The sequence below is a fragment of the Vipera berus genome, assembly GCF_964194415.1.
Source record: "Vipera berus genome assembly, chromosome: 1".
Taxonomy (NCBI): domain Eukaryota; kingdom Metazoa; phylum Chordata; class Lepidosauria; order Squamata; family Viperidae; genus Vipera; species Vipera berus.
The window spans coordinates 340,763,882-340,778,840 of NC_138202.1; the positions used below are offsets into that span (position 1 = coordinate 340,763,882).

The 14,959-nt window shown below is 45.0% G+C and overlaps 1 protein-coding gene across 1 annotated transcript; it reads left to right on the forward strand.

Annotated features, from left to right (window-relative positions):
• The first annotated feature begins 3,114 nt into the window (after positions 1–3,114).
• On the forward strand, positions 3,115–13,995 carry KCTD7 (potassium channel tetramerization domain containing 7). The gene is made up of 6 exons (XM_081314295.1): positions 3,115–3,200; positions 3,551–3,743; positions 9,667–9,836; positions 10,555–10,733; positions 12,825–13,237; positions 13,324–13,995. Exons 2-5 carry the CDS (start codon positions 3,600–3,602, stop codon positions 13,199–13,201), a joined length of 870 nt encoding a protein of 289 aa, XP_081170421.1. The 5' UTR covers positions 3,115–3,200; positions 3,551–3,599; the 3' UTR covers positions 13,202–13,237; positions 13,324–13,995.
• The last annotated feature ends 964 nt before the right edge of the window (positions 13,996–14,959 follow it).

Sequence of the window (14,959 nt, forward strand, 5' to 3'; positions counted from 1 at the left end):
AACCCAGAAAATGGGTTAATTCAACAACAAACGTAAGTGCATTGTGTGAACACACCCATCATTTGGAACATTTATCTCCCCTTCCCCACAGAAGAATTGCTCTACTTCATTTCAAGGGGAAGATATAATAATAGGTAGCAAACAACAGAGACGAAGCGTATTCATTATTTATTGGCGGAGCAAGTTAAATTCTCCATACATCACTTCGGCTGCTCGTTGTGAGCCTCCGTCTCCCTGGCAACCAGAAGAAGCGTGAGAGTCGGAGCGGAGACCTTCCGTTGCTGTATCTCGTCGCCATGGGAGATAGAAAAGGGCTTGAGCCAGTTGGAGGATGTAGCAGAGAAAGGGGCGGAGCTTTTTTGGCCTCACTCCGTCCACTGGACAGCCTATAATCTGTCTTGTCCTCCTCAATCCCAAAGTACCCGGATGGCGAAGGCCTGCGGGGCGGGGAAGTCGGTCGGGGAGCCAGGCTTTGATTGAGGAGCGCCGAAATATCACTCCAATTCATCCGGGAGGCAACGAGGAGGACCAGCTTTGGTGGCGGCAAATATCGCCGCCATTTTTCATCGGCGAATAGACCAACAGGTGAGCGCATGGAAGGCCGGTCTCAGAAGCTCCTACGGCAACCTGGCTCCGCCCCGAGCACTAAGTGATCTTGAGGCTCCTCCCCTTTCCTGAGCGTGGGCAAAAGGAGCAGGTGAAGAAGCCCAGTTTCTCCCCCTTCCCCCGAGAGATGGGGGTCCTTTGGGAGCATGGAAGTTGCAGACCTTCCCCCTTTTGGGTGTGGTCCTTAGCAAGAGCCAAACTTTGGCCCATTCTTTTTCTTTTTGATTGCTTTCTGCCAAGCAAGACTTGTTTTATTTACTCAGTGGCAGAACGGAGGGCGAGGGAGGAGAAGGATGCCCCTTCTCCTTGGTGGGTTCTTTTCTAATTTTAACTTCCAGATATTTCAGATTACAATCCTCATCAATTATAACCAGCCTGACTTTTGGTTTTGCTGGCTGGGGATTTTGGCTGCTGTAGAGCCCCATAGCTGGTGGACTCCAGCTGGGGAATGCTAGCTCGGAGGGAGACCAGCTTGTGGCTGCTGTTATTAGAGGAGGACTTCAGTTCTCCATATAGTGGACAAGGAGCAATAAAGTTGAGGCTTGTCTGTGTGGATGGGGAAAGTAAATGATACAGTCTTTATTTGGCTCAGCTGTTTTAATTTTTGTTTAGCTTTTGTATGAAATTTGAACTGGAATCTAAAGCAGGCGTGTCCAACCTTTTGGCTTGCCTGGGCTGCAATGAGTGATGAGGAATTGTCTTGGATTGCATATAATAGATAAATGTATATGAAATGCACATAAATGTTAAAAGTTTACGATCTTGTGGGGTTGCACTGCTAGCTGTCCACGGCTGCATGTGGCTTACTTGCCTGAGTTTGGACACGCCTGGTCTAAAGGCAAGGTTGCAGCTCAGATACTTTTTTGTCCTATGGTTAGCTTGGGTGCCATTCTACCAGGAAAGCTGTGCCTTACAGTAATTGTAATTTGCACCTCATGCAGCATCAGCTGAGAAACAGCATTAGGCTTCTTCTTATCAACAAGGTAAAAAGGCCCACCTGTGCTCAAGTCCCCATGGACAAAGCAGGGGTGTTATGATCTGCATTTGGCTTTCCTTAAGCAGCAAAAGAGGATGAAGATCTACCAGATGGAAAAAGATGGTGCAAATTCAGTCTTTGTATTTTAGTTCTCAATAATCACGTAATAATTTGGGTTAATTCAATAAGATTAAGAATCAGAGTGGGTTTATTGTAGGATGGGTTTATGAAGATCTTTCTGTGAATTGGAAAAGAGATCTGTAGGTTATTCTGTCTAATTGAATAAGATTGAGTAAGAGCAAAAAGGAAAAGACGATCTTGGCTGAGCCCATTAAAGCTTCTGTCATAATAAATGCCAAAAGATTCTGCTGTTCCTCCTACTAATATGACTACCTACTCTGCAAACAGATCTACTCATTTACATAAATTATGAAGCACCAATCAAAAATTATATGAGGAATACAAATAGGTATGTGGCTTGCAAATTGGGAGAACATTTTTTCATGTAATCTATTAGATGAGATAATTTTAAAATCAGTTTAGAACAAATATTGTGCTGTAATTAAAGGGTGTCAGATGTATGCATGTCTACCATTTACAATATAAAATGTAAAGTGGAAATCTACAAAAAAATAAAAAGGAAATGAAAATAGAAAAGGATAAATAGAAATATTTTCTGACAAATATCAACTGGGAGAATACAGTACCAAAACTTTGCTTGATGAAGTGTTTTGCATTTATGATTCTACAAAATTTGGACCAAAATCTGAAAGTGTATACTAGAATAAACTCTTACGGTATTTTTTACCTATTATATTTTCATTTATTTAATCAAATTTAGGCACTATCCATCTTGCTTCTAGGATAAGAGCAAAGTTGCATTAGGTTCTCTTTTATGCTGCTATTCAGGATAAGTATATAATTCCTAGATGGTGTAGAATAGGAACAAAAATAGTTTCTATAGGCCTCAAGAGATTTAAAAAGTGTGTTCTGTAGCATAGATTGTTCCTAGTCCAAGAAATACATCTTCAAGGTAAAACTAATGTATTTTTTTATTTCAAACATATGAGCAAACTCCTCCTTTCCAGGGCTGCTTACTTGCAGTCCAGATGTTATGCTCCATTGTGTGTTGTGATGTTTGAAGTGACCAAGAAAATGAAACATTAATTAAAAGCAGTATCACCAATCCTTGAATAAAATACATAAAAATCCAGGTAAAAAACAAACTAAAAAGCACCTTTAATTTTCTGTTTCCATTTCTTGATCACTACTGAGAAATTGGCTACTTAAATTTGGCAGCCCACATTTTTATACGTGGTCTTATGGCACCGCCCCTTCCCAGAGAACCATTTCTGTCAAACTATGTATGATGGTAAAATTCTATGTAATGGTAGTAGATGTCTGTAAATTGCTTGTATTATTATTATTATTATTATTATTATTATTATTATTATTATTATTATTATTATTATTATTATCTGGCTGAATAATATTTCCTTTTGTGCATTGTGATTTTGGAACCACTTTCAGCAGGGGAATGTCCAAGAACAGACTGCCCAGTCTGAGAGCAGCTTTGGTTGACAGCTTTGGGGATTACCAAATGGCTACTCAGCACCAGGTATTCCCAACTGTTAAGCTGAGTTTGGAGAAGCAAATAACAGTCCTGCAACTAACAGCAAGTTGAACAACCAGTCAGTGAAGCATATTTCCACTGGGGATTTGGTTGGCTATGAAATCTGACAAGAAGGTTTCCTGGTGCTTTGTGTAAATGGGGGCCCTCCCACGGCATGTCCCTCAGAGCTTGTAGATAATTGCAGATTGTGATTCACTTCCCGAGAATAGCAGTGACACCTGTAAAGAGCCAATGTGGAGCATCCCTGAGTGCCTGCTGCCCCACAGTGGTCCATTCTTATTAGATTTCCTTAAAGAAGGGCTCTTGAATTAACATGGCTCTCAACTTCCCATTAGCCTTGCCACGGCTGCCTGCCAAGCAGACCCAGTTACAAGAGCCAGAGGGATGGTTGTAGTCACGGGGCAGACCAAAGCCTGTGGACACCTGGGCGATGCCATGTCGAGCTCAGATGCAGAGGATGATTTTCAAGAGCCTGCCACTCCAACAGCAACCCAGGCAGAGCACTCGCTGCCCTTGCTTCCTCAGCAGGTGAGTGATTTAATACATGCTGTATCCTTGTACATTATTCTGCTGGTGCTAGCATAGCAATATTCTCTTTGTGGGAGTTGCCAGTGCAGTTTCTCTAGAGCAGTTCTGAATATGAATTACTTTTTCAAACTTCTTTTTCTTCTGTGTTCAGGCTAGCTTGTGCTAGTGACTTGATTTAACCTTTGGTGATAGGGGATAAATAATTATTGTAAGAAAATAGAAGTATACTTTATTGATGGGCTGTTATTATAGTTCATTCTGGTCAGAAGTGGAATATTAAATCACTGAAGCAAAATTTTAAAATAAATTAAAATCCTTACAATATGTTTGTCCTGGCTTTTAAATATTCTGACAATTAAGAATTTTCCAAGTTATCCATATCTACTAGGTTTCACGTGTATTTATTTTTATTTAATTAGACTTTTATCCTGCCTTTTGTTCAGAAGCTCCAGGCAGCTTGCATAGCACTCATTTTTCCCCACAACAATCCACTGAGAGAGAATAAGTGGTTCAAAATCACCAAATGAGTTTCTATGGCTGAGACTGAACTCCTCATTTCCACTCCAGTAATGTAACCACTGTTCTACACTGCCTCTTTGCATGTAAGAGTAATTCTTCTAAATGTGTGTTTTTAAGTTAAGCTGAGTTTCAGGGAAGTTCATTTCAGCTGACTGGCTGGCCCACCTCATGTTAAACAATATTCTTGGTTTTGGAATACAACGAAAACCACAGATAAAGGAGGCCTGTGCATCCTTTAGTGGACCACTATTCAAACCTAGTCAGTTTTCTTGGTCGTTCTAAGAATACCAAATCTGTTTTATTAGGATTCTGAATGCATGAAAATTCCTAAAATTCACAGATAATTTTGCTATTGCAGATAGACAGACTGGCTTGAGTATACTGGTCGTTCCTAGTGAAGGTCTTTGAATCTGTATGTACCCTTTCTCTGTCTCTTCTGTATATAGTCTCCCCAGAAATTCTGTAAGTTTCAACATTCATGGTGACAGAACATTGAAGCTATCTGAATTAGATCAATTTAGTCCAGCATTCTCCCTCCCCCCTTTGTCACCAAATACTCCAAAAACTGGCCTGTGCTATAGAAACCCAGCAACTGGTATTAAGTGGCATACTTAATCTTTATGTTTCATATAGGCTTAGGAATACATCTGGACTGCTTTGTCTCTGGATGCTCAGATAGCAGCTGTGCCCAATTACAGTATGTTTTTACCCTGCTTAGGCTCTGTCAGACCTGCCCTTGGTGAAATATATGTTAAAACAAATGTTACATGGATGCTTTTTTACTGCAGAATGCTGTATACAGGACTTGTTTTGAGGACTATCTAGAAACATCATTTATCCAGATTGCAGCAGTGTAGGTAGAATAAACATTCACATGACTGATATTGCATTAACTGTGCCGCAGATGTACTAATTACCAGTTTGGTTTCAGCACAATTCAGAATTGTGATGATTTTATTAAATGGTTTGGGCACAAGTTGGCTAAACAACTATCTTTTTTCAAGCCTGCCTGCCTACTTCTAAGAGTGATAGAAATAGGATATATTAGGAACTCCCTACCTTTTGTTTCCAACCATGTTTATTCTAGCATTGTGATTTAAATAATTCCACATATTATCAAATGAAATATAGCTGTTTGACGTTTAACTATTTATAGCCCTTTAAAATTGTCTCTTAATTCTTTTTAAAATCATCTAAGAAGGACCTTATTGCAGTCTTGATTCTATTGCCAATTGTTATTATTACCGTATATACTTGAGTATAAGCCGAATTTTTCAGCCCACTTTTTGGGCTGAAAAATTCCACTTCGGCTTATACTCCAGTCAACAAAAAAAACTTACCGAGGACTTGTGCGCGGCCGAGGCTTTGGTGCTTCCGGGATCGCCCGCACCTCTCCCAAGCCACCGCCGTCCGAGACCTGCCGAAGTTTGGGGAGGTTTGGGGAGGTGCGCGCGCACCTCCCCAAACTCCGCGCCTTGCCTGCCTGCTTCTTTCCGCAGCGGAAAGAAGCAGGCAGGCAGGGCGCGGAGGAACGGAGACTTGCCGACGTTTGGGGAGGTTTGGGCGCCTCCCCAAACCTCGGCAGGTCTCCGTTCCTCCGCGCAGACCTGCCGACGTTTGGGGAGGTTTGGGCGCCTCCCCAAACCTCCCCAAACCTCGGCAGGTCTCCGTTCCTCCTGCCGACCTTTGGGGAGGTTTGGGCGCCTCCCCAAACCTCCCCAAACCTCGGCAGGTCTCCGTTCCTCCTGCCGACCTTTGGGGAGGTTTGGGCGCCTCCCCAAACCTCGGCAGGTCTCCGTTCCTCCTGCCGACCTTTGGGGAGGTTTGGGCGCCTCCCCAAACCTCCCCAAACCTCGGCAGGTCTCCGTTCCTCCTGCCGACCTTTGGGGAGGTTTGGGCGCCTCCCCAAACCTCGGCAGGTCTCCGTTCCTCCTGCCGACCTTTGGGGAGGTTTGGGCGCCTCCCCAAACCTCCCCAAACCTCGGCAGGTCTCCGTTCCTCCTGCCGACCTTTGGGGAGGTTTGGGCGCCTCCCCAAACCTCCCCAAACCTCGGCAGGTCTCCGTTCCTCCTGCCGACCTTTGGGGAGGTTTGGGCGCCTCCCCAAACCTCGGCAGGTCTCCGTTCCTCCGCGCAGACCTGCCGACCTTTGGGGAGGTTTGGGCGCCTCCCCAAACGTCCCCAAACCTCGGCAGGTCTCCGTTCCTGTTTGGGGAGGTTTGGGCGCCTCCCCAAACCTCCCCAAACCTCGGCAGGTCTCCGTTCCTCCGCGCAGACCTGCCGACGTTTGGGGAGGTTTGGGCGCCTCCCCAAACCTCCCCAAACCTCGGCAGGTCTCCGTTCCTGTTTGGGGAGGTTTGGGCGCCTCCCCAAACCTCCCCAAACCTCGGCAGGTCTCCGTTCCTCCGCGCAGACCTGCCAACCTTTGGGGAGGTTTGGGCGCCTCCCCAAACGTCCCCAAACCTCGGCAGGTCTCCGTTCCTGTTTGGGGAGGTTTGGGCGCCTCCCCAAACCTCGGCAGGTCTCCGTTCCTCCGCGCAGACCTGCCGACCTTTGGGGAGGTTTGGGCGCCTCCCCAAACGTCCCCAAACCTCGGCAGGTCTCCGTTCCTGTTTGGGGAGGTTTGGGCGCCTCCCCAAACCTCCCCAAACCTCGGCAGGTCTCCGTTCCTCCGCGCAGACCTGCCGACCTTTGGGGAGGTTTGGGCGCCTCCCCAAACCTCCCCAAACCTCGGCAGGTCTCCGTTCCTGTTTGGGGAGGTTTGGGCGCCTCCCCAAACCTCCCCAAACCTCGGCAGGTCTCCGTTCCTCCGCGCAGACCTGCCGACCTTTGGGGAGGTTTGGGCGCCTCCCCAAACGTCCCCAAACCTCGGCAGGTCTCCGTTCCTCCGCGCAGACCTGCCGACCTTTGGGGAGGTTTGGGCGCCTCCCCAAACCTCCCCAAACCTCGGCAGGTCTCCGTTCTTTCTGCCGACCTTTGGGGAGGTTTGGGCGCCTCCCCAAACCTCCCCAAACGTTGGCAGGTCTGTGCGGAGGAACGGAGACCTGCCGAGGTTTGGGGAGGTTTGGGGAGGCGCCCAAACCTCCCCAAACAGGAACGGAGACCTGCCGAGGTTTGGGGACGTTTGGGGAGGCGCCCAAACCTCCCCAAAGGTCGGCAGGTCTGCGCGGAGGAACGGAGACCTGCCGAGGTTTGGGGAGGTTTGGGGAGGCGCCCAAACCTCCCCAAACAGGAACGGAGACCTGCCGAGGTTTGGGGACGTTTGGGGAGGCGCCCAAACCTCCCCAAAGGTCGGCAGGTCTGCGCGGAGGAACGGAGACCTGCCGAGGTTTGGGGAGGTTTGGGGAGGCGCCCAAACCTCCCCAAACAGGAACGGAGACCTGCCGAGGTTTGGGGAGGTTTGGGGAGGCGCCCAAACCTCCCCAAAGGTCGGCAGGAAGAACGGAGACCTGCTGAGGTTTGGGGAGGTTTGGGGAGGCGCCCAAACCTCCCCAAAGGTCGGCAGGAGGAACGGAGACCTGCCGAGGTTTGGGGAGGCGCCCAAACCTCCCCAAAGGTCGGCAGGAAGAACGGAGACCTGCCGAGGTTTGGGGAGGTTTGGGGAGGCGCCCAAACCTCCCCAAAGGTCGGCAGGTCTGCGCGGAGGAACGGAGACCTGCCGAGGTTTGGGGAGGCGCCCAAACCTCCCCAAAGGTCGGCAGGAGGAACGGAGACCTGCCGAGGTTTGGGGAGGTTTGGGGAGGCGCCCAAACCTCCCCAAAGGTCGGCAGGAGGAACGGAGACCTGCCGAGGTTTGGGGAGGTTTGGGGAGGCGCCCAAACCTCCCCAAAGGTCGGCAGGAGGAACGGAGACCTGCCGAGGTTTGGGGAGGTTTGGGGAGGCGCCCAAACCTCCCCAAAGGTCGGCAGGAGGAACGGAGACCTGCCGAGGTTTGGGGAGGCGCCCAAACCTCCCCAAAGGTCGGCAGGAGGAACGGAGACCTGCCGAGGTTTGGGGAGGCGCCCAAACCTCCCCAAAGGTCGGCAGGAGGAACGGAGACCTGCCGAGGTTTGGGGAGGTTTGGGGAGGCGCCCAAACCTCCCCAAAGGTCGGCAGGAGGAACGGAGACCTGCCGAGGTTTGGGGAGGCGCCCAAACCTCCCCAAAGGTCGGCAGGTCTGCGCGGAGGAACGGAGACCTGCAGAGGTTTGGGGTGGCGCCCAAACCTCCCCAAAGGTCGGCAGGAGGAACGGAGACCTGCCGAGGTTTGGGGAGGCGCCCAAACCTCCCCAAAGGTCGGCAGGAGGAACGGAGACCTGCCGAGGTTTGGGGAGGTTTGGGGAGGCGCCCAAACCTCCCCAAAGGTCGGCAGGAGGAACGGAGACCTGCCGAGGTTTGGGGAGGTTTGGGGAGGCGCCCAAACCTCCCCAAAGGTCGGCAGGAGGAACGGAGACCTGCCGAGGTTTGGGGAGGTTTGGGGAGGCGCCCAAACCTCCCCAAAGGTCGGCAGGAGGAACGGAGACCTGCCGACGAGCCGCGGCCACACAGGGTATTCCTGTGTATTCAGGCTTGCAAAATGGCGGATCGAGCCTCTGCTGGCGGCAGAGGCTTGCAGAACGGCGGATCGGCTTATACTCGAGTCAATAACTTTTTCCAGTTTTTGGGGGTGAAATTGGGGGTCTCGGCTTATACTCGAGTCGGCTTATACTCAAGTATATACGGTAATTTATATAATAATCTTCCTCCAAAGGTAGTCCATGAAATCTGTAATCCTTAAATACAAACTTTAAATCAATATATATTTTCAAAAGAGAAAAAAAAACAAATTTACAAGAAATAAAGCAGTCTGCTCACTGAAAAGATTGATATTCTACAAATGGATTAGCAGGCATATCCACAATTGTTGTCTAAGAGAAGACATTGTTGGAATCAGATATACTTTTCTTGGAGGATTGTTTACAGGTAATCCTCGACTTATGGCCATAATTGAGCCCAAAATTTATGTTGCTAAGTGAGACATTTACCTCATTTTACCTTGGGGCCACATTTGTTAAGTGAATCACTGCAGTTGCTAAGTTAGTAACATGGTTGTAAAATAAATCTGGCTTCCCCAGTGACTTTGTTTGTCAGAAGGTTGCAAAAGGTGATCACATGACGCTTGGGAAACTGCAGTCATAAATATGAGTCGGTGGTCAAGTGTCTTGAGTTTTGATCACATGATCATGGGGATGCCGCAACAGTCGTGTGAAAAACGGTCATAAGTCACTTTCTTCAGTGCCATTGTAACTTTGAATGGTCCATAAACTGTTGTAAGTCAAGGACTACCTGTTGTTCATTAATGATCCAAATTCTGATATGTGAGAATGAAAACACTTTTCTATTTTATCCATGCCATATTTAATTTTCAAAACCATTTATTATTTCCAGTTTCCTGAAGTAGTTCCACTAAATGTTGGAGGCACCCATTTCATGACCAGGCTATCAACACTGAGACGTCATGAAGATACCATGTTGTCAGCCATGTTCAGTGGCCGGCATTACATCCCAACAGATGCTGAGGGCAGATATTTTATTGACAGAGATGGAACATATTTTGGGTACGTAATATTTGACTATGTGCTATTTCCCCCCCCACAAAGTACTTGAACCTGTAGGTTAATTTTGTATCATCAAGACAGTTCAGTTCATATAGCTCTTCTACCTTTGCACTCATGTTTTCTTCAGAATGGGGCACGCAGAAAATATGTAGCATGTCAAGGATTGCTACTTGGTTAAGTAACATCCAGGTTGCAACAGTTAGTGTTTTAGAAAGCATGTTTTAGATACATGGTTAAGTAACATCCATGTTGCAACAGGTACTCTAACTGTTTTAGAAAGCAATGTTTTTGATACATTTTCACATTTTTTTTGCTCCTTGATATTGCCAGTTGTCTGTAGTTTCACTTCTGGTTATTCAATATGTTAGGATGCAACTTTCAATGGAATTTATTCTCAGGAAACTGTCTTTATAGTTATAGTCTTGGTTACTTAAATAATGTATTGCATTTTCTGTCTTTAAATAGTTCATACATACTTGACCCCAAACTTCATCATAGATGCTTTTTCCCGTGCACAAATGAAGAGGGAATGGCCCTTCAAAATGGCGCTTGCAATCTATATTTTTAAGAACTTAAAATGAAAATATGCTACTTGATGAGTTTTTAACTATTTTAAAAAAATATTTAAATAATAAACCGCTACATTCCATAACGTTTCTGAAAAGAGAAGAGGTAGCCACTATTTCAGCAGTTCTGTTTGTTTCCTTTTTGTTTTTAGGGATGTACTTAATTTTCTACGATCTGGTGACTTACCTCCAAGAGAACGAGTGAGGTCTGTTTACAAGGAAGCTCAGTATTATTCCATAGGACCATTGCTAGACAGTCTAGAAGAGCTCCAGCCCCTGAAAGGAGAGAAAGTGCGGCAGGCTTTCCTGGGCTTAATGCCCTATTACAAAGGTAAATTGAGAATGTAGCAATTGTGGTAGTTTATTGCCTTCTGCCAAGTCACCATTTTAGAAGTTCAGAAATGAAAAATTTTATCTCTTCTCCGGCTCTTGCTCGTTTTAGTGAATTTAGGGACTTTCCCTACTTGTACCTAGTCAGGGTACATATCTCAAACATATCCTTTGCTCTCTGCAGTGTCATGATTCTGGTTTCATCTAATCCCAAATCCATACCTAAAACAGCTTAAAGCTCTTCTGGTTTTAGAGTAGTATATTCCCGTTAAGCAGGTAACAAGCCATACTTTCCAAACTGATATGTTTAAGTAATTGTTCTGACTAATGAGTGCAGGGAGTAGAATCAACCCAGCAACTATTGGCCCTTTTAGGTTGGAGAGGGCCCGTGTCTCCCTATCCCAGGGCACTGTCCCCCAAGGCCCATTCTGCTTTTGGCAGTGTAATGGTATGAGAATGATCTCAAGTGATAAGGGGAAGAGATGCTGCCTAGGAAATTTCATACGAGAGGGATGAGCCCCCAGTGGCTTAATGGTCAAACTTAGGAAGGACTTGGCCTAATTGATCAGACAGGGGAGATTGGTACCTTCAGACTTTCAAGATTCTGTTAACGTAGCCGTAAGATAAAGTACAATTAGCTCATCTGCTTATGTTTCCTGTCTGGTTTACCTGGGTGGACTGATAGGCAGTAAGAGTTCAATTCTTTCAAATTGGGCTTTCCCCTTTAGCTTGATAGGCTTTGGGACAATCTTGGTACAATCACTTCAACTGGTTGAATGACAGCTGGCTGCTGGTGGTAGTGACTGTGCATAAAATGGGAGTACGAGCTGGCTTTCATACTACCACTTCATAGCCTATCATGTACAGTTCAATCAAGTTTTAGATGTTTAGTGCCATAAAAGAGGTTTTTTTTAATCAGTATTGGAGGGATGCTGTATGTGGCGTTGGTAGTCTTCTGTTCACCACACTGCTCACTTGTGCATACCTCCTATTAGTTGAGAGGCATGCACTGTTACAAGCTGTGGTGTAACTCCTGCAACCCTCCTGCATCCTTGTTAACTGTTAGCAGAGGCTATTTTTAATCACAGGTTTAGTGTTCTTCTGTAAGAAAGCTAAATCTATGTTTAAAAATATTGTAACAAAGTCTTCTAGTCCCAATCCCTGCTCAAGGCAGGAGTCTTAGATCATCCCAATCAAATGGCTGTCCAGTCTATTTTCGAAAACCTCCAGTGATGGAGTTGTTTTGTGTGTACTTTGAATTAGACGTTTTAATGTTTTTTTTACTATTTACTGTTTTTATTGTTTTAAAATATTTTTAAGATTTTAATTCTAACATGTTTTAAACCATGAGCCACCCACGGTCATTTGTTAAGATGGGTGGCTATAGAAATCAAGCAATCCAACAAACAAATGCTATCCCATTGATTAATTTACCTATTGTATACATATACTCATACAGATAAGTTGAAACGAAACATTAACCACCCTGAGTCCTTCAGGAGAAAGGCGGTATATAAATCAAATAAATAAATAAATAAATAAAATCCAATTACATGTGGGATGGGTGGGTGGGGAGATGTGTTGTTACTCATCAACCATCAAAGCTCACCACCTTTCCTATTCCAGCCCATTTTAAAGGGGTAGTTGACTTTTAGATAAAGGGAAGGGGAACAACTGAATTCCTTGCCTTAATCTGGGCTGTGCACAGTCAGTAAGGATATCACTATCACACTTGCAGCAGGATAGGGATTGGCGTTGGCAGCAAGGCTTATGCCAACAGTTCCTTGTGGGTTCAAGGATAGATGGATAGCACTGTAAATGAGTCACAAGGAAGAGATGCAGCAAACCCCACTTTAAGTCATATGTATGTTGGTAGACCAGGTGCTCAGATGTGCTAAGAATTTAGAACAGGTGTTATTTTAAAAATCAAGACGGTAGCTTTAACTGTATAATTATTTTTTTCCTCACCGATACAAGTTGCAAGAGGATTTTGTTTTTGTTGTTTCGCTTTGTTAAATTGTTTAATGACAAAACAGTATGTGGAAAGGCATTCTCACCGTATTTCAATCATTGTTTCTCTTTTGCTTTTTAGAGCACTTGGAGCGAATCATTGAAATAGCTAAGCTGCGGGCAATGCAAAGGAAAGCACGCTTTGCTAAGCTAAAGATCTGTGTCTTCAAAGAAGAGATGCCCATCACGCCCTACGAGTGCCCACTTTTCAACTCCCTCCGTTTTGAGAGGAGTGAAGGGGAGGCCAAACTTTTTGAGCACCATTGTGAGGTGGATGTATCTTTTGGGCCCTGGGAAGCCGTGGCAGATGTGTATGACCTCCTCCATTGCATTGTGACGGACCTTTCCAACAGGGGCATCACAGTTGACCACCAATGTATTGGGGTGTGTGACAAACACTTGATTAACCATTACTACTGCAAGCGCCCAATCTATGAATTCAAGATAACATGGTGGTAGGCCCTTAGCACAAGAAGCGTGAAAGAGAGCAAACTGGTGTGTAAATCATCTTTATTATTACCGGTCTGAGTTCTGTGAACTGTGGTATTACTGATATGTGTTGGAATCTGTCTGTCTTGCAGGAGAATTTGTCCTCCAAACCTAGCTGTGGAGCTCACCGGAATTTGCCCTATGCTTCTTGCTTCAAAGAAGAAAAATCCTCCTAAAAGGAAGCACGTTAATGTGGAGACTACAGAATAGTCGCAGCCATAGATAAGAATGATCATATTGCTTGCAGAGGTTTTTAAAGGGCTCTTGCACACAGCTGACCTCCACAGTCCAACTGCCTCACTCGCTTTGCACTGCTTTGCAAAAGTGGATCTTGCCAGGGTGAAATGTTTCAAAGGATTCTTTCTGCAGACTCAGCTGTTGATGTAGCCACCTGGTGGCAGAAGTATATAGCAGCACTTTATTTTGTACAACTTCCATTTCTGCTGCTCATGATTTCATTGTTACAACTTTTAGAACAAAAGAATGAAGTACCTCTGAATAGTGAGGTGTTTTTTTTTAGAAGAAAATGGCTGAAAAAATCCCTTAAGTCTGTGCTCAAAGTTATTGTTTTAATTATAAATCTGTGCTGGGGTATGTATAGATATGTTGAAAGTTATTGTTTTAACTATAAATCTGCTGGGGTATTTATAGATGTGTTGAAGATTAATTTATTTCCATCTTTCTGATAAATGATAATTTCATTTGTTGGATATGTTATGGTTTCTTCAAGCTATCTAGATTACATTCTTCATAAAAAATGAAATGATTATGAAAATGAATTGTGCCTGGTCTTTACACCGAGAGCTTTACCTGTTGATAGTTTTTAAATACATGTTTCCTTGCAGAGATGGATCTGCAATTTATTTTCTGCAACTGAGCCAATCACAGTAGTTTATGTCTTGATATAAAGGTTAGATGAAGAGGAGACATGAAAAATAGTTCACATCTCCTTATCCAATAGTACTCAGTGTGCCTCTTCCAACTGCTGAGCTACAGTACGATTTGTTGAATTGTGTTGATTGTAATGTGGATTCAGTTACCTTGGTATCCATACAGCTATGGATCAGTGTGTTGCACTAATTCAGCCAATCACAGCTTACTTAAAAGTGATATTCAAAGTATGGTTTAGCAGAATGTATAATTTCAGTATAGGTAAGATATTATATTAGGTTGAGCCAAATTAAGATGGATGAGTTAGCAACACGTGCTCACTTTTTGATTGACAAAGTCTCATGTTTTTATGGTATTCGATTGGACCAATGGTTGCCATCCTTTTGGAATTCTACTAGACAACCTACTACCTGTTATCTTTTGAGAGAAAGGTAGTGCAGTCCGATGTAACCCATCTGATCTGTGTTCTTCCTTGCTGCTTCCTGATGTTTGGTGTCACCTCTTGACTGTAATATCCCCCCTCTCTTTCCACATGGCATAATTAGGCTGACCATATTGGTTTTATTCCCATGCTGAATGTTCCCATCATCATATTATCAAGTATATGATGTGACTGCATGAATGCTACAACAGTCAGAAATTTGGAACTAAACTGGCAATGTGGTAGAACCATTGGTGGAAGGTGAGGGGTCTTCTCTAGTGGGAGTAAGGAGTCATTTCAGCTTAGAATCTAGAGGAGGAAACATCTGAGATCGAACCCTTAAGGTCTATAGCTGCCATTTCCCGAGGGAAAGCAGGCAGTCTGGCAAGATTCCTGTAATATAGGTGATCACCAAT

What these genes read in the sequence shown, in the direction of transcription:
- KCTD7 (XM_081314295.1), top strand. Translation starts at nt 3,600, where the DNA reads ATGGTTGTAGTCACGGGGCAGACCAAAGCCTGTGGACACCTGGGCGAT. An exon ending in TGCCCTTGCTTCCTCAGCAG is followed by an intron (nt 3,744 to 9,666) that starts GTGAGTGATTTA and finishes TATTATTTCCAG; the next exon opens with TTTCCTGAAGTAGTTCCACT. An exon ending in AGAGATGGAACATATTTTGG is followed by an intron (nt 9,837 to 10,554) that starts GTACGTAATATT and finishes TTTTGTTTTTAG; the next exon opens with GGATGTACTTAATTTTCTAC.